The sequence below is a fragment of the Myotis yumanensis genome, unplaced genomic scaffold, assembly GCF_028538775.1.
Source record: "Myotis yumanensis isolate MYYU_CA2020_CCGP unplaced genomic scaffold, mMyoYum1.0.hap1 SCAF_2, whole genome shotgun sequence".
Classification (NCBI taxonomy): domain Eukaryota; kingdom Metazoa; phylum Chordata; class Mammalia; order Chiroptera; family Vespertilionidae; genus Myotis; species Myotis yumanensis.
The window spans coordinates 26,011,618-26,036,824 of NW_027223753.1; the positions used below are offsets into that span (position 1 = coordinate 26,011,618).

The 25,207-nt window shown below is 43.7% G+C and overlaps 1 protein-coding gene across 8 annotated transcripts in view; it reads left to right on the plus strand.

Moving 5' to 3' along the window:
- Window positions 1-25,207, plus strand: part of MACF1 (microtubule actin crosslinking factor 1) — a 342,009-nt gene that overhangs the window by 256,750 nt on the left and 60,052 nt on the right. For 7 of the 8 annotated variants that reach the window (XM_070404781.1, XM_070404779.1, XM_070404782.1 and 4 more), the window contains 3 exons: window positions 22,821-22,982; window positions 23,413-23,583; window positions 24,809-24,975. In XM_070404781.1, the coding sequence (XP_070260882.1) occupies window positions 22,821-22,982; window positions 23,413-23,583; window positions 24,809-24,975 (500 nt within the window). Of the gene's footprint in view, window positions 1-11,445; window positions 16,052-22,820; window positions 22,983-23,412; window positions 23,584-24,808; window positions 24,976-25,207 lie in introns of those variants that run through there. The other variant, XM_070404786.1, reaches the window with a different exon arrangement.

Consider the following 25,207-nt stretch of genomic DNA (forward strand, 5'->3'; position numbering starts at 1 on the left):
GGAACTGGGTGGGGAGATGGTGAAGGAACCTTTAAGGCCTTTAAGTTTGCTTCATGGTGAACTTTTTCCAGCCCCATTTTAAAGTAGCATTAGCATTCCAAATACCAGCATCACAAGCAAAATCCCAAGATAGCAGCCTTTACATCATCTTAAAGGAGCCTCATTCATGCCTCAGTGAAGGTAGGGAAATCTATAGGAAGGTTGTCAAGAAAGCATTGATGGGCCCTAGCTGGTTTGGCTCAGTGGACGGAGCGTCGGCCTGTGGACCAAAGGGTCCCAGGTTCGATTCCGGTCAAGGGCACGTGCCCAGGGTTGTGGGCTCAATCCCCAGTAGGGGGAGTGCAGGAGGCAGCCAATCAGTGATTCTCTCTCATCATTGATGTTTCTATCTCTCCCTCTCTCTTCCTCTCTGAAATCAATAAAAATATATTTTTTTAAAAAGCAAACATTGATGGATCTCATAAAAATCTGTTTGGAAATTTTAAAGCAACTAAACGAATATATCTTCAACCAAAAGGAAGGACTGAACAGTTTGATTTACATTCACTGAAATTCTTTTTTTTCTTTTTAAATATATTTTTATTGATTTCAGAGAGGAAGGGAGAGAGAGAGAAACATCAATGATGAGAGAGAATCACTGATCGGCTGCCTCCTGCACACCCCCTACTGGGGATCAAGCCCACACGCCAGGCATGTGCCCCTGACCAGAATCAAACCCAGGACCCTTCAGCCTGCAGGCCGACGCTCTATCCACTGAACCAAACTGGCCAGGGCTACGTTTACTGAAATTGTTCACATCTATTGTCAGCACGTACCATTTGCAACTAAGATTCATCATATGATTTTTATACAAGAAGGAAGAAAACTATGTTTCCAGAAAAACGAGAATTTACCCCAGGCAGAACTTGTATTTATTGTTGAGTATTCAGTGAGTGAATACCTTTGAGATTAGCACAGACTTGCAGATCAGGATAGTTTCTTGCTGTGTCTAGAAATGCATAGTAAGTGGTCTCAGCCTTAGCCTAGTCCTGGAGCTTCAGAAAAGAATCCTGGGCACTTTCAGGCTAACTGGCTGGCACAGGGGCTGTAAGCAGTGAGCCTCTAGGAAGTGGGATGAGTTGCTTTGAAGGGCACTTCATTGTTAGAGTTGTTTGGTTCACCAGGAATAAAATGAGTCCTGCAGGGAGTCATGTCAGGTCACTGCACCCAAGGGCTGTCTCCTGCCAAGCAGATTCTTCCCAAGTCTCAGCTGTCCCGGTTGGGAAACCTAGCTATGGGGAGAATGTGCTCCCTCCCCACCTTCCTTAATACTACACCACTGCACTATCCAGTGTTTTTCAAATACCAGTCTCTGGTATTCGCTGTGGAAGATTAATGGGGTACACTTACGGCCTAGGCCTTCACAAACTATGTTCCTACTACCAGTGCTGTGATTTGAAATGTGGACCTTTCAGGACTTTGGCCACCCAGGGATGAGAATAAGTGCCACACGGCAGTCGTCCATGGATCCCTATGTGGGGGTAGGAGAAAGGTGTTTCATATTCCTTTCTGTCCATCCTTCCTGAGCACTTGTTACCAGTACTTGTGATGGGTGCTGGGGTCTCAGAGAGTCTCTTGTTACCAGTGTAGTATGGGAGATGGACACAAAGAATGGCCGTGGTGGTGATGTAGAGGTAAGTGCAGTAAGAGAGACCTATGTCTGAATGGTCTCTAATCCTAACCTCCCTACCCCTCCTCCCTGTAAATCAGACATTTGAAATCCAGTTGCAGATAGGAAAATAGACTTGAAGATGTTAAGTAAGTTGTTCAAGCTGAATATCAAGTAAATGTTAGAGCTGGGGATGGAAAAGTCTGTTTGGCACCCAAAGCTCATGCTTAACCAGTGGTTCTCAACTGGGGGGCATTTTTGCCCTTGGGGGACAATTTTTTAATTTTGTCCTAAATGTCTAAAGACATTTTTTAATTTTCATGACTTGGGGGGGCTGCTACTAGCATCTAGTGCAGAGGTTCTCAACCTGTGGTTCGCGACCCCTTTGGCGGTCGAACGACCCTTTCACAGGGGTCGCCTAAGACCATCCTGCATGTCAGATATTTACATTACGATTCATAACAGTAGCAATATTACAGTTATGAAGTAGCAACGAAAATAATTTTATGGTTGGGTCACAACATGAGGAACTGTATTTAAAGGGCCAGAAGGTTGAGAACCACTGATAGTGGGTGTCATTGAATACACAGGATAACCCCTTGCAACAAAAAATTATTCAGCCCACTTCTGGCAAAATAGGGTGTTTGATCATTTGCCCTCTGTCATATTCCATGACAAGTAAGAGTTAACTGATGAAATAGTTCCACTGCCTAGAGAAGCTTCATAGTTTTCCTCTTAAAAAAAAAAAAGTTAAGAAATTGTGTTGGTTCTGAAGTGATTTATTCAGATCTGTTGGATAAAGTCAGGATCTTGGTGAACTAATTTGAGTCAGTGGCTAAAGAATGCTCTCCATGCTTGACCAGTCCCCGCCCCACCCTGCCACAAGGCTCCTGCTGTGGAAATCAGTCATCTGTGTATCTGGAGCTGCTTCCTGTAGGGTGTGTTATGGAATGGCATCAGCCCCTGCACCAGCTGGGAGTGCTGATCTCAGTGTGATTTTATCGGACTCTGCCTCTTTTGAGCCTTGCTGTTGGGAACAAAGGATCCTCTGTTCAGAATGCATAGAGCTAGTGTGATTGGACAGTCAGCATGTACGCACTTGGTTCCCACAGAAAAAAAGACATAAATTATGCTGTTGCTTTCTAAGACTTGGGCTTCCAAAGTAGTTTTCCCTCAGTTCCTGTCTACATTCACCGTTCTCTCTGTGAGTGCTTAAGCTCCCCACATCAATGCAGGAGACATCTGATCTAATGAATTAAATGGCAGCATCCTTCAGAACTGGTCTACATCTAAGCCTTCAGTCTTTTCCTTCTCCAGTGTTGGAAACTACATTTTTTAAAAGTTTATTATTATTATTTTTTATCATTACCTGAGGATATGTTTATTGATTTTAGACAGAGAGGAAGGGAGAAAGAGAGAGAAAGAAAGAAACATCAATATGAGTGAGAAATATTGATCAATTGCCTCCCAAACATGCCCCGACTGGGATCAAACCCACAACCTTTTGGTGTAAAGGATGATGCTCCAACCAACTGGGCCACCCAGCCAGGGTTTGGAATCCACATTTTAGATATCCACTATCTTTCCAGTTTTATTTCCTATATAGACCATCCACTTCTCCCAAAAACTCCTTATATATTTTACCTATTTTATTTCTATCTATACCTGAAGTCCCATATTTCCACAAAACCGTCTTGATCTCACCAGCTTACTACTCCTGAGCTTCTATATTGCTTAAAATGTGTAATCATTTAGCCTTTATCATATACTGCCTGATTTGGGCATTTTCTGATTATATGTATTTGTCCCATCTCTCATCTCAATAAATCTATTTTCGTGTTCTTCAAAGTAGTTAGCATGTTGGTATACATATAGTTGGAGATTATTTCTCATTCAAAATGCTGTCTGCTCTGCAAGATTTGAGGTATATCCTTGGGTGTCCTGAGAAATTCTGATCCTAGCCTGGATTCCTTCCCTCTCCATTTTGCCTCTGGGCTCCCTTCCTTCTCTACTAGTTAGCACATTTTAAAGGAATACAATTTCATTTCAGTACTAACCTGACCAAAAAGCAAAACTAAGAAAGAAATTTTCTATTGCAGATGTACTTGAAGAAAGCCAGCCTCTGAAATACTGCTTTGTAGTTACCCATCACTTTAGAGTCATTGTCATTTATTCAGCTAGTTGGCAGTTAAGAAGAGTCTTCATACTTCAGTCAGTTTGGCGTATTGAAAAAGAAAATTGAGTATGAGTTTGAGTCAGAAATATCCAGCTTTCAGTGCTGGCTCTATCATTGACTACTTGAGTGACCTTGGGGGGAAATACTTAAACTCTGTATAGTTACTTCAACTATAAAATGTGAATAATGGTAAATCATAACTTTGGGGTTTTTATGAAAATTTAACGAAGTGATACAGATGAAAGCATTAGGCAAGTGCTCAGTAAATAATATTCTTTTATTTTAAAAAGTTTATTCAGACTTACTATAAATTAGAATTTTATGAAATATTTTTATATTGAAAAATAAGGAAAGTTATGCCCTTTGTACCTAGGGATGATCATTCACCAAAAGACTTGATCTAAAGCCCAGCTGAGGATTAGATTCATTCTTTTCTTCTTGGAAAACTGGAAATAAGGATAAAGTAAAATTAGTTTGATGATAGCAATGAAACAAGTGTAGAGCTTGTTTTTAACCTTAAAGTAGCCATGCATAGGTGGGTTTAGGTCTGTAACATAGCTTTAAATTATATATAATTACTCATTTATTCATTCCTATCAGAATCCCACAGTTAGCAAGTATTTCTGAGGCCATTTTGACCTTGGCTAACGTGCTCTACAAATCAATGTTATTTTCATATCATTAACCAGAATTAACCAGAAGCCAGTACCAGCTCAGTGACTTCCCTCGTCACAGTTACCCATCAGATCAGCTTTAATGATCTCAGGGTCCTTGGCCTAATTAGCTTTTAACATAGACCATGTTCTCTTCCTCTGCTGCCATACAATGGCAACTACTAAGTCAGCATCTTTGGGAGAGACACCTCTTAGTATTAATCAGTCATTAATGAAAACATTGAGCTGTGAAAGAAAAATGTCAGCCTGATTTCAGAGGAAAGCAGCTTAAAAACACAGATATCATTCAACTCTCTGCCAAACACATACACCACATCAAGATGTTTTATAGCATAGCTTTAATTCTTCACATTTTCAGCAAATTGTGGGTTTCTAATCCTTGGTTATGTGTATATATGATTCAGGGGAAGAAGATGATAAGAATTGAAAGAGCCTTAGCCAATTTGGCTCAGTGAATAGAGTGTCAGCCCACAGATGAGTTCGATTGTGGTCAAGGGCATGTATACTTCCGTTGCAGGCTCGATCCCCGTTGGGGTGTGTGCAAGAGGCAACCAATCATTGTGTCTCTCACATTGATGTTTCTCTGTCTCTCCCCCTCCCTTCTACTCTCTCTAAAAGTCAATGGGAAAATGTATTAAAACAAAAAAAATTTTTGAAAGAAAGTGAATTTATCTTGGGTCTTCTCCAGCTTAAATTTATTGCATCCATTCAAATGAACCATTTACTATCTCATCTTGCAATTCACTTCCAAAGGGAGAGCTCTGATTTTGGTCTAATTCTTTAAATTTAAACCTAAATTATTTGTTTGTGGTCAGTGTCAAGAATTACTTTAGAGCCCTAACCAGTTTGGCTCAGTGGATAGCGCGTCGGCCTGCGGACTCAAGGGTCCCAGGTTCAATTCTGGTCAAGGGCATGTACCTTGGTTGCAGGCACATCCCCAGTGGGGAGTGTGCAGGAGGCAGCTGGTCGATGTTTCTCTCTCATCGATGTTTCTGACTCTCTATCCCTCTCCCTTCCTCTCTGTAAAAAATCAATTAAAAAAAAAATATATATATATATGAATTGCTTTAGAATCAAAATGAAAAAGACAGTTTTCAGAAATCTCTTTCCTCTGTATTATTTATCCTACCTCCTTTTCTAATACTGGAGAGAGGACCCCTATAGCAAGATTCCTTGGAGATTCAACCCAGGGACCTGTTTCATAGAAATAGCCAAGCAAATTTGTGAAGTTATCAACTTGTGACAGTTGTAAAGTCATGCATCTCTATTACTGGAAAGACTGCTCTCAGTAGTGAAAACGCACATGGTCACTTTCTCTGGAAAACCTCCCCTGAACCACCAGGCCACATCCAGCCCCTTAGGGAAGAAGAGCCCAAAGAGACAAAGAAAGACTGGCTAGAAAGGTGACATCAGGATAGTACAGTATCTTGGAAGCCAAAAGAACAGAGTCTCAAGAAGAAGGAAGAGCCCTAGCTGGCTTGGCTCAGTGGCTAGAGCATTCATCTGCAGACTGAAGGGTCCCGGATTTGATTCCAGTCAAGAGCACATGCTCAGGTCGTGGGCTTGATCCCCAGCAGGGGGTGTGCAGGAGGCAGCCAATCAATAATTCTCTCATCATTGGTGTTTCTGTCTCTTTCTCCCTCTCCCTTTCTTTCTGAAATCAATAAAAAAATTTTTTTTCTTTTTTAAAGGGGAGGACCAATACTTCCTTTTTCACCACTGGCTATACTTACCCTGTAATCTGATCCCGTCCCTATCACTGTGCTGAAACTGTTCCCGTGGAAGTATTCATCTGTTATGCAGCATTTCTTAAAACCCTCCTGTCCATTTACTTCCCATTCGCTTCTCTGGCTGCTCTTCTGCTTTCTTTTTTGGTTTGTCTTCCTACCTCCCAAACACATGCTTCCTGAAATTCCGTCATCTGCCTTGTCTTCTCTCTCCACATGAAACCCCAGGGATGCCTCACCCCTTCACTGTTCTATTGGAGAAGGATTCCAAATCTGTAACTCTACCCTGGACTTCAGTCTTTTGTGTGAGGGGCCTTTCTAGACACCTCCATTCACACGGGTCATCTTTGAGTACTTCACACTCAGTATGCCCTAAATTGAATGTGTGATCTTCTTCAAATATTGTCTTCCTCCTGGCTACTGTTTTATAGTTTTACTATGCCCTCAGGAATCCAAAAGTAGTACTACAGCATCATTTTACATTTATTCCCCCCCCCCCCCCCCCCCACTCTACCTTCTATCTGGTCAGTAGTGAAGTCCAAACATTCTGCCTCTGCAGTTTCTTTCACAGCCTCCCACCCCCAATTTTCACAAGTCCAGGCTTTTGTTACCTCTTGCCTAACCTGTGTAATCCTCCTGGTTGCTTCAACTTCAATCTTCCTATCTACAATCTATTTTATACATATTGACACCAATGCAGCATCTGCAGGCCTAGGCTCAACCTTAAGAGCCCAAGAATTTAATAGCTGTGTTACTTTGGAAAAGTAAGTTTACCACCTCAAGTTTCATTTACAAACTAAGGATTTGAATCAGTGGTTCTCAACCTGTGGGTTGAGACCCCTTTGGCGGTCGAATGACCCTTTCACAGGGGTCGCCTAAGACCATCCTGCATATCAGATATTTACATTACGATTCATAACAGTAGCAACATTACAGTTATGAAGTAGCAACGAAAATAATTTTATGGTTGGGTCACAACATGAGGAACTGTATTTAAAGAGCCAGAAGGTTGAGAACCACTGATTTGGATTTTTTAAATGAGATAATACATATTAAATGGCAGTTGAATGAGCACCGAGTCCCAAATTCTTAGCAAACTTTCCATACACTGATCAATAATTCTCATGATCTCTGGTAAATTTAAATAAGTAAATCTTGATGTACTAATGGGTTTTCTGAATAAAGCATAAATTCCTTGGCTTGGCATTCAAGGGCCCTGGTGAACTGGCCTTGAGCTACTTACCATTCTGACCTCTCATTTTTCCTTTTCATATGCTCTGTATTTAAGCCACACTGACTTCAAATTTGCTTCTTTAGGGTCCATGCATTTTTAGGTTTCTTGCTTCTAACCCTTCACTTAGAAATCCTTGTCTTCACCATCTCTGTATATGTATACAAGTCCTAATGAGTAAACTTATTCCCTCCATAAAACCTTCCCTGGTTCCCCCTGTCTCCCTCCCTTCTTCCCACTCTTGTCAGGTATTTTTTAACTTGCAAAGCCCCATACTTTTGTCATCACCACTGTCTGGTGAGTAGTGAAAAGAGGAATTAATACACTGTCTTTTGGAAAGTTTACAAGCAGGAAGGAGCCTATAGGGGTCATAAGAGTTCCTGCAAATGTGTGGAAAATTTTCTCATGGGTTCAGGAATACATGAGAACTCAAATAGCATCAAAATCTGTAGTATCCCATTTAAAACAAGCTTTACATCTTGCTGTATAAGCTTAATGAATCACTCAGTAGCCATCTTTATATAATAAAAGCACCAAAGGATGGTAATGACTGTTGCCCAACAGGTACAGACTAATACTGTGGAGTTTCCCCTTGCCAGTAAATAAATGCTTGTAAAGTCTAGAGATCCTGAAATGAAAGGCATTTTGTAGATTTAAAATGGGCAAGATCCAACCGGTCTTCTGTATCTTCCTCTAGTCAGCACTAATCCTCCAGGAGAGGCGGGTGGATGAAAAGGCGTTACAGAACCTGAGGAAGTGTGGATCAGGCTCTCCAGATCGTCCTACGGGTGGTTTAAGTCTGGAGTAGACAAAGGCAGGATACCAGGTCTAAAACTTGGAAAGGGTGTGAAGAGACTCTTTAATTAGGAAGATAGCAGAAAGGGCCTGGATTGTTCTTTCTTCTAAGTTCACTGAAGAAAAATCGGACACCAAATTCTGTTCTAAGGAATTTCTAAATGAGCGGAGAATTCTTTGAACTCTGTAATCAACTAACTGGAAACTAATTTGAAATTTGGCTTCAGCACATATATTTGGGGTTGCAGAAGTGGGGGAAGCATCCCGAGTGGTTATCTGGAGCTCCCTGTACTTCTCTTTTAAAAAGTTTCAGCACATGAAATGAACAGATGCTTTTTTTGTTGATGTTGGAGCTATCAGGGCAACACAAGGCTGAACACTGTATCAGGTATTTATTTCAGTCACTGTGATGGCTATTGGCAGAGTTCCACATACCAAAACTAAAGAGAAACTCATGAACAGATAAAAAATAAGACACATTGTGGAAAGAGACACTGTGCTTCCTCTCTTGATTTCTTTGTAAACACATACTGATGATAAAGAAGGAGCAAAGCAATCTTTGGCTTCTTTGAGGGTGGAGGCTGGGGGGTTGGGGAACTTTACCTAATCCTTTCTATAAGGTTGTGTTTGCACTTTGGGTGGTTTTTTTCTGTAATACTGCTTTAACGCTTAGTCAGAGTGTGACTTCAGTTGAAAAGCAATTTGAATCCAATCTTCATAGTGGCTAAAGCACTCCACTTATTTATTTTATATTATAATACAGAGCATTGGTGAGAATAGGGTAGATAGGTGTGGGAAGGGGAAAGATTGAATTGATTGACACCTGACTGGTGAGGAAACAGGAAAGGAATTTCTGCCTGGGAAGTTTGTGATTCCACATCAAGATCATTTTTTATAATAGAATAACCACCCACCCTTAGTCCAGAGCCAGAATTCCTCAGATTCTTCCAGCCAGAAGGGCCCTGGCACACTAACAGTGTTATGATATCTGAACACTTAAGTGAATGTATTTGGCCAGAGAGATTTGCTAGTGAAATTGATCTTGCCTTCCCTAGGTTTTTCCAGTTGTACTGAATAATTAAAAGAAAATTAAAACCTGGATTCCCTGAAAGGTTAAGAATCAGATCTGTAAGTTGATCAAGCCTCTAGGAACACAGTGCGTCAGAGTTAGAAGGAAACTTAAAATTTATTCTAAACAAACTGATAGCGGATTTTAAAATCTGTTTCCGCAAATCTCTGCCAAGTGATTGCATGAATTTCCGGATTGCTTGAATTTCTGCTCAAACACCTCCAGAATTAGGAATTTCACCACTTTAAGGGACACCCTATTCTTTGAATAGCTGTGAGAAAGCTCTTTGTTTGAAATGTGCCCTTGGATCTTCGTGTGTCAGCTGAAGGAGATACTGTATCCAGAACAAGCTTCCTTCTTCCCTTGTTCCAGTCCTTCAGATAGATACTTCTTGTTTATCATATTGCCTGGAACCTTCTCTAGGTCAAGCATTTTTGGGGGTTCTTTCTGCTGTTTGTTCCTCAGGAGACAGGGCTTCTAGTGTCTTGCAATGGGGGACCAAGAGGACTCAGGATTCTGGGGCAGCTCCTTTAAAAGTTTTAGAATTAAAGAATATTAAAATTAGAAAGGCAGTCAAGACATAATTTAGTCTGTGCCCCTCTGTTCCAGTTTACAGATGGGGAGAGAGTTTCGGATTTGAGTGGGCTGAATGGATCAAAGTGAGAAAGTGTAAAAACAGTTTGCCATTGAAAGGTCTTCTATTTGTTTAATTCTGCGCACAGGCTTCAGCCCACACCTCATTTTTGCCAAGGACTTCTCTGGCTTCCTACGTACGTAAGGCTCAGCTCAGGGTTGCACTGCCAGATCTCCAAACACCAACTGTTGGCCTCACTTACTGTTTGCGTAAAGGATAGAAATAACTTTTCTGTAAGTTTGACTGTCTATTGACCAACTGAAATTTTAATAGGTTTTTCTTTGCCCTTCAGAAATGTAGCTGCCTCTGGTGGACAGTTTCCTGGGTTTCCCTTTGTATTTTCTTTGTTTAACTGACACCAGGTGACTTAGCTTTTCTAAAAGCCAAAAAGCTGTGGACAGAATTGTGGGCCACCTTTCTATAGCATTTTCTATCATCAAACTGGAAATACAGACCCTGCTCTTCAGCTGGCCCAGAGGCTCGGGTTTCCTTGGATGTGCGCAGCAGGAAAGGAGCCCAGGTGCTTGGCGTGGGACACTGCTGCTGGCATCGCCACGGAGTCACTGGCGCCGCAGCTCTGTGGGCAGAAAGGGACCAGGACCTGACGTGAGGAGGAGGAGGAGGAGGAGGAGAGAGAAGGCGCCCAGAGTTCCCCAATAACTTGGTCTCCGAGTTTGACCGCAGGCCTTCGGACACCGGGAAGTGCCGGGTCCAAGGCTGCGTGCTCTAGGGCCTGGCGGGGCGCCAAAGGTGACATTGGAGGGGCTCGGGGAGCCCTTGGCGGCAGAGCCGGAGCCATAGGAGGCGGGCGGCCCGCGGCAGCCGGCGACCTGCTGGCAGATGGGCCCCGAGCGGCCTTGCCAAAGCCGGCGGCTGGGCCGGCGGGTGCCCCTTCTGGGTTCGCTGGCTCCGGGGCTGGGCTCGGAGCCCGGGGCGGGGGCCGCGGCGGGGCGGCGGGGGCCGGGCCCGGGGGAGGAGGGCGGGGCTTTCCTTTGTCAGGGGATTTGCGCGGCTCGGCGGCGGCTCGCGGTGCGGCTCCCTCCTCTCGCCCTCTCGGGGCGGGGCTTTCCCTCCGGCCGGGGGTGCGGGGGGCGTGGGCCCGCTGGGCGAGCGGCTGGCGCCCGGGCTCCCGCCCCCCCCGCCCCGCGCCGAAGCCCCTCCTTCCGCGCCTCGGCCTCCAATCCCCTCGGCCGCCCGCGCTCTCGGCTCCGGTCGCTCTCTTCGCGGCCCCCGCCCGGGCCCCGCCTCTACCTCCTCCTCCGGGTTCTGCCTCGCGCGCGGGGCTTCCAGGGGGCTGCCGGGCGGGGCGGGCGCGGAAGGGGCGGGGAGCGGCCCGCCAGCCCGGCACTGGCAGCGAGCGCCGAGCGAGCGGCGCGAGGGAGCAGGGAGCGGGGCTCGCCCCCGCGCGGCCCGAGCGGAGCCTTTTGTTCCGGCGCGAAGTTAGCATGCCGGGCCCGTGACAGCTGCGGGCGGGGGCCGGCGGGCCGGCGGCGGCGAGGAGAGGCGGCTGCTTGACATGCAGCCCGCGGCGCGGCGGCGGCGGGCCGGGGACTGGCGGCGGGGGAGGCGGCACCCACAGCACGCGGGCTCCGCGGCCGGAGGGACAAACTAACTTCCCGAGCGGGACCGGAGGCCGGCGAGGCCGGAGCCACCTGCCAGCTGCGGTGAGGCGACCCGGCCGCCGGGCGCGCGGCACGGCGCGGGGGAGTGGGCCGCGCCGAGCGAGCTCCGAGGCCCGCGCCGCCGGGGCCCCCTCGCCTGGCTCTGCGGCCGCCGCGCCGGGCTGTGCTGGGAGCCACAACAATGCCATGATGTTTGGGAGACAGGAAGCCCCGGACTGGTCCCGAATGAAGGACTTCCTGTGTTTAAAGTTGCAGGAATATCCGCCGACCAGCCCAGTTCAATTGCAAACACGCGAACTAGGGAGAACGAATGGCTAATTCAGACCAGCTGGACTCTCCAGGGGTGGAACTGAGGATAAAATGAGAGGAATTCTTAGGAGCTTGGGCTATACATGAAGACTAGAGAGGCTGTGCCATTGTTAAAGGACACGATCGGTATAAATCCTGCTTCCAACTCTCCTTGGATGAGAAGTGAGTGGAACTAGATATTGAATAAGACTTGTCAATATCAGGTGATTTTTTTATTGCTTAAATTAGAAAGAGCCGTGCTCTTTAAAAAGAAGCCATACAAAGAATTATTTTGTTTGTTGAGTAAATTATACCACTTATCTGCAACTATGAGACTGCTACCCTGTGAAAAAAAAGCTGTTCCTCTTAGAGCGTCTCCCAGGATGGTTTCAAAGTGGAACTTCCAGGCCTTTCTAGAAGGTAAATCCAGTTGGTTGGTTGGGATTATGAACATGTAAAGGAATTTTTAATTTACACAGAATGCATTTTTGGGGAACTCATGAAAAACATTTAAAAGGTTGATGGTTTGTTTTGATTGAAGAAGTATGGGTAAGCCACTCAGCAGGCCAGACTGTTTAAGGCGGAACCCCACCTGCCTGGGGAAAGGAGAGGAAGAGGATGGCTATATAGAGGATTGCTATGTTCCACAGCGGTCTATATATGACACAATGAGGATAAATGAACAGATTGACCAGGGGTCAAAGCTTAATCAGATGTCAAAAAGCACCATGGAAAAGATGGAAGGAAGTACTATATCCAGCAATGGTACCTTAGGAGCAGCATCTAATGTTTTTGAGTCTAGAGCACCAGAAGGCAAAAAGCTAGATGAGCGAATAATATTTGATGCACTGAAACTAAGCAGTGATGTGCAGAAGTTGGCACCTGTGCCACCCAGAAGGCGACCAAATGCAGAACGCAAAGACAATGTTAACAGGAGATCATGGAAGTCCTTCATGCCACCCAATTTCCCAGAATTTGCAGAAAGGATGGAAGCTTCTCTCAGTGAGGTTTCAGAAGCTGGTGCTTCAAATCCTTCCTTGCAAGAGAAGAAGGAATCCAGTTCTGCATTAACAGAAAGTTCTGGCCATTTGGGCAACAGGGAACCTCAGTTAGAATCAGTAACTCTGGAACATGTGTCCAAATCCATGGGCATTCCAGAAGTGCAGGATGTGAAAAATGTAAGTGGAGACTGCCAAGACTTCAGATTTCAGCAGTACAGTGAGAGCTCTCCCCATGAATCCCAGCCTCTAGAATCAGAAGCTGCAGCACCAAGTGGTAACACAGATCTAATGCAGGAACACAGATTCTCAAGTGCAACCTGGCCCAGAGCCATGAAAAGTTTGGCTAAGGGAGGCTTTAGAGAGAAGCAGCACCCCCTTGGGGACACAGCTTGCACTGTGGAAATGCCACCTCTCTCCCCTTGCCTGAGTGAAGAGCTGTTGGATTCAGAGTTGCATGTTCTCATAACCCCCAGCCTAAGAGAGAAAACAGAGTCTGAACTAAAGTTTGAGGAAGATGAGCGATGGATTATGATGGAGGCTGAGGAGGAGTGGGAGGAGGAGAAACTGTCAGAGAGAGGAAAGACTTTTCTAATGGCAGATGAGAAAAAGAACAGCCTGGTGGATATTTTTGAAGAAAGAGAACAAGCAAACACTGTAGCAGTGGTAGAGGATGGGTCCCATTGCTCGGCTGCTGTCTTGGAGACTTTAGACCACCTAGCTCTTGGTCATATTTGTTGCTCTGAAGACCTACAGCCAGCTGAGAACCACTTGGCTTCTGTTCTTGAGGATACACCTCTTGATTACAGTTATATTCTCACAGGTGAGAGTGCTATAGGTGAGCTGAAAAACGAAACTGCCCAGGAGCTAGAGGGCCTTGTTTCCAATTTAGAATACACTGTTGGTCCTGTCAATTCGGAGCAGCTCTCTGACACAGATTCAGTGCAGATGTTTCTTGAACTTGAAAAAGAATGTTTATGTGAAGAAGAAATAACTCCTCTAATTGAGCTGGAGAACCAAGCTTCTGAAGGGCTGGCCCCATCCCAAGATACAGAAAATTCACTTGTAATTAGTAATTTTCCAGGGGCTGCCTTAGAAGAGGAACATGTAGACGTTTTAAATGTAAGGGTGAAAGGTGATAATACTGGATTGGATTGTGAATATTTTAATGCCCTGGATTCTTCTCAGGTGCCTAATGCTGTGGAACTTACTGCCCACTTTGATATCGTGAGGGACATTCCCACTGTTAGTGCGGAGTGTGAAAAAGTGCCTTTTAGCCCCGAGACTGCAGGGGAACTTAAGTTCAGACACCCAGCTGACCTGGAGTCACCGGGAAAGCTGGACCCAGGAGGATTGCCCAGCTCTGATTGCAGAGCTTCTCATGAAGAAAACCTATCAGCCTGTGAAGCTGAGCTAGCCAAAGAAAACGGCAGTTTGTTCCAGGTAGACTGCAGTCAGATTGAGGGGAGTGTTGAGAGGTCCCCCCTCAGTTCTGCTTTTAGCTGTGAACTAACAGATATTATCTCAGGATCTGAAGTAGAGGTGTTATCATATGGTTCACATTTACTAACAGATGAGATTCATTTGGAAAATGAGGAAGGAGCTATTAATCAAGAAAACAGTCTGACTTCCTTGGGAACTGTGGACCCTTGTGAATTGTCCATGGAGAAAGTTTATGGCGAGGCACAAGAGCTGGGTTATGAAGCCCAGCTTTTGGAGGACCAAGCCCTAGCACATTTTCATAGAGACTTCCCAGAGCAGGTCTTCCAGGATCTCCAGAGAAAGTCCCTAGAGTCAGAGATTCAGAGTCTGCACCCGCTGGATGGAGGACAGAGACATAGCAGTGATGGAGAGGGAACTGTGAATGACCTAAAGCCCAAGCTGAGTGGAGGGGAGACAGAAATGAGAGATTCAGAATCATTGCTAAATATCTTTATGGGGGAACAAGTTACCAAAGCTAGTAATACTGAACCAATTTTGGAGGAATGGATACCCATCCCAGAGAAACCTGCCCCAACTGCTGTAATGCCCACTGTAGAAGATGCCCTAGATGCTGCAGTGCCCACCCCAGAGGGAACTGCTGTAGCTGCTGTCACAGTGCCCTTTCCAGAGGAGGACATGCCAGTTGCTTCCGTGGTCACCATTGAGGCATATGTCCCAGCTGTTGCAGTGCCATCCACAGGGGAGGACATCCCAGAGGGCTCTGTCACCCCAGCTGCTCCAGAGGAGCCTGATACTGCAACTGTTAGAGTGCTCACCCCAGAGGATCCTACAGCCCCAGCTGCTGCAGTGCCCACCCCAGAGGAGCCTACAGCCCCAGCTGCTGCAGTGCCCACCCCAGAGGAGCCTACAGCCCCAGCTGCTGCAGTGCCCACCCCAGAGGAGCCTACAGCCCCAGCTGCTGCAGTGCCCACCCCAGAGGAGCCTACTTCTCCAGCTGCTGCAGTGCCCACCCCAGAGGAGCCTACAGACCCAGCTGCTGCAGTGCCCACTCCAGAGGAGCCTACAGCCCCAGCTGCTGCAGTGCACACCCCAGAGGAGCCTACAGACCCAGCTGCTGCAGTGCCCACTCTAGAGGAGCCTACAGACCCAGCTGCTGCAGTGCCCACCCCAGAGGAGCCTACAGACCCAGCTGCTGCAGTGCCCACTCCAGAGGAGCCTACAGACCCAGCTGCTGCAGTGCCCACCCCGGAGGAGCCTACAGACCCAGCTGCTGCAGTGCCCACCCCGGAGGAGCCTATAGATCCAGCTGCTGCAGTGCCCACTCTAGAGGAACCTGCAGGCCCAGCTGCTGCAGTGCCCACCCCGGAGGAACCTGCAGGCCCAGCTGCTGCAGTGCCCACTCCAGAGGAGCCTACAGCCCCAGCTGCTGCAGTGCCCACCTCAGAGGAACCTGTCCCCACAGTTGATAGTGTGCCCACTCCCAAGGAGCCCCCTACTCGAGCTGCTGCAGAGCCTGCTATGGAGGAAGTATTCCCTGCTGGTGTTCCCATCCTGGGAGATATTGTTCACACTGATTCAGTGCCTATATCAGAAGAAGGAACTCCTGTTCTAGGGGAGTCTTCCTCCACTGAAATGTGGATCAAGGAGAATCTTGATTCTCCAGCATTTGGGATAAAAGAGGTGACTGGCACAGTGCTGCATGGGAAAGTGCCTCTGGCTACAGCTGATGGATTAAATTCAAATGAGGTAATTGTTGCTCATTTTGTTGGGGAGAATCTAGAGAGTAAAGGGAGATTTGCAAATTCTCTGAATTGGTGGTGATTAGAAAGGCATAGGTAGTTCTTTCTTTGGTTCTCTTTGGGGCTTCTGGTATTTTCTGGTCTTTTTATTGAGTTTATGGGGGGAAATATGTCTTACTTTAACTTGGCAAAACTATAATTTGTTTTTTTTATTTAGAAATAACAAAAGCCTAAGGAAGACAGGGATGTATACAGTTGCTAGTTTACATTTTGAAAAAAGATTATTAGCAGGAATGGGTGACTCTTTTTTTGAAATTACAATAAGCATGTTCTTTGCCTAAATCAAATTGATCAGTGATTACCAGCAGTCATGTAGAGGCTAGGATATAGGTTTTGGAATGAGACCTGGGATACTTCTTAACCACTTTGGGAAAATTGGTTAGATGGCCTGAGTCTCCAGTTTCGTCATTTGTTAAGGCAGAACCCTGTGAATTTTGTGAGGATGAAATGCCATAACCCATTGAAATCATCAAGTGTATTAGATTTCAATCACTGTGAATATCCTCCCCCTTTCCCTTTCAAAGAGATATGTTGGTTAGTTGAAAGAATTCACCAAAGCATGTTGGGTTAAAGCAATATACAGATGTGCAAATTATGGTTTTTTAATATAAAAGCTGTTTATTAAAACCAAAATAAGTCATAATGTTTATGAAAAAGAGAGGTATTTCAGTCATCTTGTCAAACTTTGTGTCCTGAAGCAAGTCACTTTCCTTTTCTGTACCTCTTGTTTCTTAATCTCTAAAAAAGGGAGTTGGGCTAAATGTTCTCCTGGGTCTCCCTTAAAGATTTTTAAATTCTTAATGTTAGAGAACAGACTATGTTAGGAAGCTGTTGGGAACCAGTGTTCACATCTTTGAGCACTCCTAAGTCAAAGGAATTTGAGATCTGCAAATTCTAGAGTTCACTGCCCTGGTGTCGTTTGATCAGTGGTAAGCAGTGGAGTGAAGGAGTTAAAAGTTTAGTCCTGGCCAGCTGGCTCAGTTGGTTGGAGCATTGTCCTGTACACCAAGAAGTTGCAGGTTCGATTCTGAATCAGGGCATATACCTAGGTTGTGGATTGCATCCCATACAGGAGACAACCAATAAATCCTCAGGTGAAGATTAATTAAAAAAAAAAAAATGAGCCATAACCGGTTTGGCTCAGTGGATAGAGAGTTGGCCTGCAGACTCAAGGGTCCCAGGTTCGATTCCGGTCAAGGGCATGTACCTTGGTTTCGGGCACATCCCCCGTAGGGGGTGTGCAGGAGGCAGCTGATAGATTTTTCTCACTCATCGATGTTTCTAACTCTCTATTCCTCTCCCTTCCTCTCTGTAGAAAATCAATAAAATATATATATATTTTTAATGAAACGTTTAATATAATCTAATATAGCCAGGGGTTTCTGAGTGTGGAGGTGGTTTTGGTTTTACACTATCCTCAGGACCCAAATAGTACCTTCCTTGTAGTAGGCATTCACTGTTGATTGACTGACTGAATGAGTATTAATCTCCATGGATACTACAAGAAAGATGGGTTCTGCCCTGGTGGGTAGTTCAGTAGGTTAGAGCGTTGTTGCTATATGCCAGAGTTGCGGGTTTAATCCTTGGTCAGGGCACATTCAAGAATCAACCAATGAATGCATAAATAAGTGGTACAACAAATCGATGTTTCTTTCTGTCTGTCTGTCTATCTCCATCTCTCCCCCTCCCTCTCTCTCTCTCTCAAATCAAGAAATAAAAAATGGGGAAAAAGAAAGAAGGGTTGTTCGCTCATTCACTCCATTGTAGAGCCTTTCAGGTCAGCCTTAGCTGGCTACAGTTCATTTAAACATGCAGCTACCAGCAACAAAAAATCATTTTGACGGTGATCCATAAGCTGCCAATTTTGCCACAGATCCCTCCTGGTGGTACCATCTTGGGCTTCACCAATTATTTTGTAATGTATCATTCTATCAAATTAGAATGCATCACCTTTTAGATAGATGGGTTTGATTCGGTTTTCTGAGTTTTAGTGAATTTGGGATTAACACCAAGATCCCAGTGTCCTATCCAAAGTCACTGACTGGCATTATTAGTTATACAGAATATTTCTAGTGTAAAGCCTACAGCAGTAGTCAGTGAAATACAGAAACTAAATTTATAAGGAGCCAATCAAATCTGCATAAAAGAAAAAATTCAGGGAAATCCTTAATATCAGTCTCTGGGATCTCTGTTTCCCCATCTACAAAATGAGTAGATGGAGCTACATAATCTCTTAAAGATCCTTCTAGCTACAGTAAGTTAGTCATTTCATGACATGTTCCTGTCATAAATGACAGGAGAAGGAAATAATAGCCCAGCTGCAAGGTAGTTCATCACCTTTGAAGTATGGTTACTTTATGGAATATCTGGAAGCAAGATGCCTACATCTTTGTGCAAAAGGAGAAATCTGCTCCATAGCCATAGCCAGGACTATTAACCAATAAGAATGTAGAGAGGCTATTTTGAAAGTATTTATTGAAACAAAATAAATGTCACTATCGAGTATACAAATCTTGCTAAATTGATTTTTAAAAAGTTTTTCCAAGATGAAAACTGTATGGATTTCTTTTCTTCCAACAGGGTTTCTAGAGGAAATTGAACCTATCATTTTTTACATAAACACTTAGAACTCGACAAGTGATTGTATTCAGAATGTGATCTACAGTGACCTGCTTTAGATCCTCTGTGTATGTATGTACAAATGTATGCGTGTATACATGGTTTAAGTAGATGTAAGCTTTTTAATAGCAATAATGAGAATTTGGTAAAGAAGCAAAATGTCAGAATTTGTTTGCTATTTCTATAGTTGGATCTAGGCCCACTGAGAGCAATGTGTAGTTACTTAAATGCTCTTCTCATTTATAGACTTCCTTAGTCTTATTTCCAACCACTGGGGAAGAAATAAACCTTTTGTATAAAATAGGGGTTCTATAAAATTAAAACTTGCCCCAAAAGTCTTTAAGCAAAAATTGGAGAGCCCCAGAATCTCCGTTCAGTGTTTGAATGCTTAACCGATAAGCAGAACCTTCATGGATTTGTTTGCTTTCCCTAATACTATTTCTATACAATGATTCATTTATTCATTGAATAAGGAATAAGAGAGATATTGAATTTCAATTGTGGTGTCAGGGAAAGGATTTTAAAACTAAACCTAAAGGATAAATAGAAGTTACTTAACAAAGAATCAGAGGGAAGAACATCCCAGACAAAGGAAATGGAAGCTGGGAAGAACTTGGCATGTTAGAACTCAAAGACCAAGGGGCCAGGCCACAGCGACTAAGGGTTCTGAAAGAGTGCCTTGAAGTGAATCTAAAGAGGGGATGCAGTGACTGAGAAAGACATCCTCAAAAGTATCATACTTTTTAGCCCTAGCCAGTTTGGCTCAATGAATGGAGCGTTGACCTGCGGACTAAAGAGTCCCAGGTTCGAATGCGGGCAAGGGCTCATGCCTGGGTTGCTGGCTTGATCCCCAGAGGGGGGCATGAAGGAGGCAGCTGATCAATGATTCTCTCTCATCATTGATGTTTCTAGCTCTCCCTCTCCCTTCCTCTCTCTAAAACCAATAAAAACATTTTTTCTTTTAATCACACTGGCTACTGTGTAGAATGGATTTAAGAAATCAAGGACAGTAGAGAGGCCTGCTAGGCTACTGCAATTATCCAGGTTGCTTGGACTAGAGAGATGTAAGTAGATTTGAAGACAGTTGGATGGATTCAAGATATATTTTAGAGGTAGAATCAACAAGACCTGACAGTGGCCTCTATTATAAGAGGGAGGGAGAGGAGATATTAAGGATGGCTTCTAGGTTCTGGTTTGTGCGACTGAGTGGATGGGGACAGTAGTATATTGTTGATTTAGGGAAGAACAGGTTTGCGGGGGGGGGGGGGGGGGGGGCGGAGTAGGAAGTACTGTTCAGTTTTGGAATGGTTAGGTTCAAGATGCCTGTGAGTCATTTGCATGGCAATGTTAAGAAAGTAGTTGGATATACATTTTTGAAATCATAAGCATTTATCACGATTAACATTTAAAGTCATAGGAGTGGATAGAATTGCCTAGACGAGAGTATAGAATGAGAAGAGGGCCCAGGACTGACATTCTTCCCTTATCCCCACCCAGACACTAACATTTGGAGGTGTAGAAGAGAAAGAGGAAGAGAGCAAAGGACATCAAAAACGATCAGTTAGGATGAAAACTGAGAGAATATGGTATTACCAAAGATAAAGGTGTTTTAAGACATTCTTTGGGAAATTTTCTGTTTAATGTCTCTGTTGTATCTTACGTACATCGTGCAATAATTTTTACTAGTATTCTGCTGTGGGAAATGTCTGCCAGCTCTGGTTAGTTAATAATATGGCACAGTCCTATTGAAATACTAAGGAGTAGGAATTTTAATGTGTCTAAAAGCACTGAGTTTGCAAAACAGCTTTATTTGAGAGTTGAGAGAAGGGAGCAAGTGTTTTTCAAATTTACTTTCTTTAATTATTCTGTTCACTTGTATTCAAAATAAATATTTAGGTAGCATTTACTTAGAAGTGCTTTCATATATTTTTAACTTTCTGAAAAAAGATGAGAAAAATACCCGTATCTGTCAACACAGTCCATAGAAAGGAGGTAGGAAACAGAGGAAGAAATCTAATGCTTCTATAGGAAATATTCATACACAAAGTAAATTCAAATTTCAATAACAGAATTAGCTGTTATATAAAAGAGATTAAGATACTTACTTTTCTGTGCCATCCACCTCATTATCCAATAGAATTTCTTGCCAAAGTGGATCTCTTCTCTATCTGTGCTTAAGTATAGTAGGCACTAGCCACATGTGGCCATTGATCACATGCAATGTGGTTAGTGTGACTCAGGGGCCGGATTGTTAGTTAAATAGCCACATGGAGTTGCTGGCTACCATATTAAGACCGCGCAAAAAGAATATAAATGTCACTCATAGTGTGAGACAAGATTTGATTGTTCAGTGGACTGGACATTCTTCCTCTGTATCTTTGGCTGTCTGCTTTCGTTGCTTTTCCAACCCCAACCCCACCACCACCATTTTCTTGCACCCAAGCAATTAAAACATGGAAGTTTTGTTTTGTCTTTTTCCCCTCTGCTCTGACTTTTCTTCAGTGAAAACATCTTTAATACAAAATGGAATCATGGCACTTGCTTTTTCTGGGAACCGTGTTGTTGTGGGGAGATAGTCATTTTTAGCTGAGCTGCCTTGTAGTGTTGCCTAACAAAATATGGTGTAATCAAATTATAGTATAAAATGAAGCCCACTGGTAATTTCCTTTGTAACCTTCCTTTTTAGTGTCCCCTGGGGCTTTCCCTCCCTGGTGACTCACTTATCCAGCCATAGACCATTCTTTCTAGAATCACTTTCCTAATCTTAGTGTGATCTGTGGTCTCATATAAACCAAAATTAGTCTTATCCAAGGTGAAGGAATTCTTTTTCACATTTATTTTGTTCTCTTCTATTTTCTGTCATCCTTCAGTCTTAATTGACTCACCTGTCTTACTGAAACTGAAGGAACTTTTTGTGGAAGAAAAAAGAGTGGGAAGATATCCAGATTGGTGAAATATGGCTGATTTTTATCCTCTGATGAGTGAAAGAAATCTGATCTTAGGGACAAATATTTATTTCATTATTTTCCTTAAAGTGGCAAAAGTATTATTCTCTCCTCCTTGGTTCCTTTAGAAACCTCTAAGTCATAATGGAGTGTAACTGCAGTAGAAACATGCACATTGCCTCTTACACTTGTTCACATTGTTTTAAAATGCTGTTGTTTTGTGGTAACATGGATATATAGTGTCATTTTAAAAATATTTTATTTATATCTGCATCTTACTCAGAGTTATGTATCTGAAGTTGTTAAGGACATTTCCCAGGATTGGCCCGTTTCCCTTTGTAATTAGAGAAATACTGTTTCAAGATTATTGTCTGTGTGTGGTCTGTGGCCCTGGAACAAAATGGAGTTAAATGGCCACAGGGGGATTAAGCTAAGAGGTTGGCATTTTTCATACTGTTAATATGTTTTGGCTAATTGAGTTATTAGTCCTAGTCAGAGAAGAGCATTGCATATATCAGTGGTCACTTAAAGCTTTTCCCCAAGGTATTTTTAATCTAAATAGTAGTCATTTGGTATCATTCTTCCTTTTCGGATTGATATATATACATCACATTTACTTATTTCTTCAGGCTGATGCTTCTCTCTTCTCTATTGATTTTTACTTTAAAAATTAAGCAAACAGATTAAAGAGGGGGAAAAAAAACCATGAGTCTCCATTGGGTTAAAGACCTAAGTAGTGCGATAGCTCTGTAATTACTTGTCCATAGACGGTCATACTGAAATATGAAACTACACCCGGCAGGTGTGGCTCAGTGGTTGAGCATCGACCCATGAACCAGGAGGTCCAAGTTCAATTCCTAGACAGGGCATATGGCCGGGGTTTCAGACTCAATCCCTGGTAGAGGACATGCAGGGGGCAGCCTATCAGTGATTTCTGTCATCATTATGACATTTCATGTCATCTCCTTCTGAAAGAGAGAAAAGAAATATGAAACCACGTGTTTAATAGTTTCTTATAAAAATGGCTTGTTTTCACTTTTTATTCTTGCCCTCCTTTGTTAAATCATATATTTCCCCAAAATAACCTGTCGCTGTAGTATAGAGGGTCTGTTTGCCTTGAGATTAAATCTTCTTTGGCTTATAATTATCTAGATGTTTCAGAAAGAACAGGTGGATCCTCTTCAGATGAAATTACAGCAGGTGAATGGACTTGGCCAGGGATTGATTCAGAGTGCTGGAAAAAACTGTGATGTGCAGGGTTTGGAACATGACATGGAAGAGATCAATGCTCGATGGAACACACTGAATAAAAAGGTAAGTGGTAGGGGGAGGGCAGGAAGTAACAAGTACACTGGGAATGGAGGACAAAGAAAAGGGACATCTAAATATAAGGTTTCCCTGAACATAAATAAAAATTTAGCAGTTGCAATCTGTAGTTACGTGAAGGGGTCAGTAGTAATTTAACCGTTTGAGTCCCAAGCATCTCGATCGCGCTGCTTGGTATTTCTCGACATAAAATAAAACAAGTGCTATCACGCTGTTTGGGTCTTTTCGTACTCATTTAGAGAAAGCGAGGTTGCGCTGTTTGGGATTCTTCGACAGTGTTTTTTCAATACCCCCTGGGACTCAAACGAATCGTATGTTTTCTTTCGACATAAAATCTCAGCAGCGCAATCTCGCTGCTTGGGACTCAAACCGTTAAAAAGCTCCCTTCTTATAATGAGCCTCCATGTCTGTGATACAGGTTGCACAAAGAATTGCACAACTACAGGAGGCTTTGTTGCATTGTGGGAAATTTCAAGATGCCTTGGAGCCATTGCTCAGCTGGTTGGCAGACACTGAGGAGCTCATAGCCAATCAGAAACCTCCATCTGCTGAGTATAAAGTGGTGAAAGCACAGATCCAAGAACAGAAGGTAAGTGAGAATGTTGAGACAGTGAATTGTAACAGCCACAGAGAATGGCAGACAACACATTTGCTTATAGTTTAAGGAGCATGGGAGGGAGTTTAGTAAAATCCTCACATACTTTGTGTGATCCTAAAAAGAAAGTAGGAATTTATTTTTATCATCTTACCTTAATGTACTAGCTTATTGTGGCATGTATTAGACTGAATAATCCTATCTAATAAAGACAGATTATGCAAATGGACTGTCACAAAAGATGGTGGCACCCAGTCCCCTAGTCCTTTCAGCCCCGCCAGGGGTGGCAGGCTCGTGGTGCGGCCAGACCTGCCCTCAGCCCCGCAGCTGCCCAGGGCGGGTCCGAGGCGCAGGCAACCAGGGCCGGCAGAGGCTTGCGCTGCCGGCAGTGGCAGCAGCAGAGGGGTGATGGGGGCATCGCCTTCCCCTGATCACCGGGTCACCTCCCGCCCCTGAGGGCTCCCGGACTGTGAGAGAGGGCTGGCCAGGCTGAGGGACCCCCCTCTCCAGTGCATGAATTTTCATGCACTGGGCCTCTAGTTTTACATATCCATGTATCCTATTTCAACATTTCAGTCATACCTTTATATTAAAAATGTTTTTGATGTTTTCAGAGTCAGCGATATTCTAAATAATGGATATATCATGTATAATGTTTAATCTAGATATGGGGTTTTTTTTGCTTAATTTTAATTTCAGTGTATTTTTCTCCTAGTTCAAAGTAAGTTTCCTCTTAATCACATAATGGCAGTTCATTGCTCTATTTAAAAACTTAACCCTACCAGACCGCTGTACCGATTTTTCAGTAATTTCCAAATTTGCCGCTATTCCGCTGTACCTAATTTTCGGTACTTTGCCTAGACCTATTTTCTACAATGTCTCCAAGTTCCATCTTATTCTAACCACTTGTTTGCATGTAACTAACACTTTTCTATATCATGTTGGTTTTTTCTCTTTAATGCTCAGGAGCCCAGGTATAGGGGACAGTTAGGTTCAGGGCCTCAGGTCTGGTATGGTTAAGTATATGAAAAGTTCATATGGATAGTAGGAACTATTCTGTATATCTTTATGTTTTTGCCTCAAGGTGGAAAAAAAACCTGTTATTCAAGTAAGCTTAGGATTTAATGGGGTTGGGATTTGGGATTTTTTATTTGTTTGTTTATTCTTAAAGTGACCCCATGTTATCACTTTTCATTCTCTTTAAACATGTTTAAAATAGTTGCTCCAGCGACTCCTAGATGATCGAAAGGCCACAGTAGACATGCTTCAAGCAGAAGGAGGCAGAATCGCCCAGTCAGCTGAGCTGGCTGACAGAGAGAAAATCACTGGACAGTTGGAGAATCTGGAACGTAGATGGACTGGACTGCTCAGCAAGGCAGCAGCCAGGTAACGCCAGGGTGATTTTGAGACTGGGTCAGAGGAGGTTTGTTGTGTCCTGTTATTTACTTGCTATCACTGAGGTGCTCTTAAAGCTCCTGGATGCTTCATGCAGTGCTTTGGAAGGTGTGGAACGGCTTCTATCTTGAAAAGGGATATATTCTTAGAGGTGATGCTCATAATAAAAAAACTCAGAAATGAGCCTTAACTCCTGCATACATTTCTCAGAACTGGAAGATTC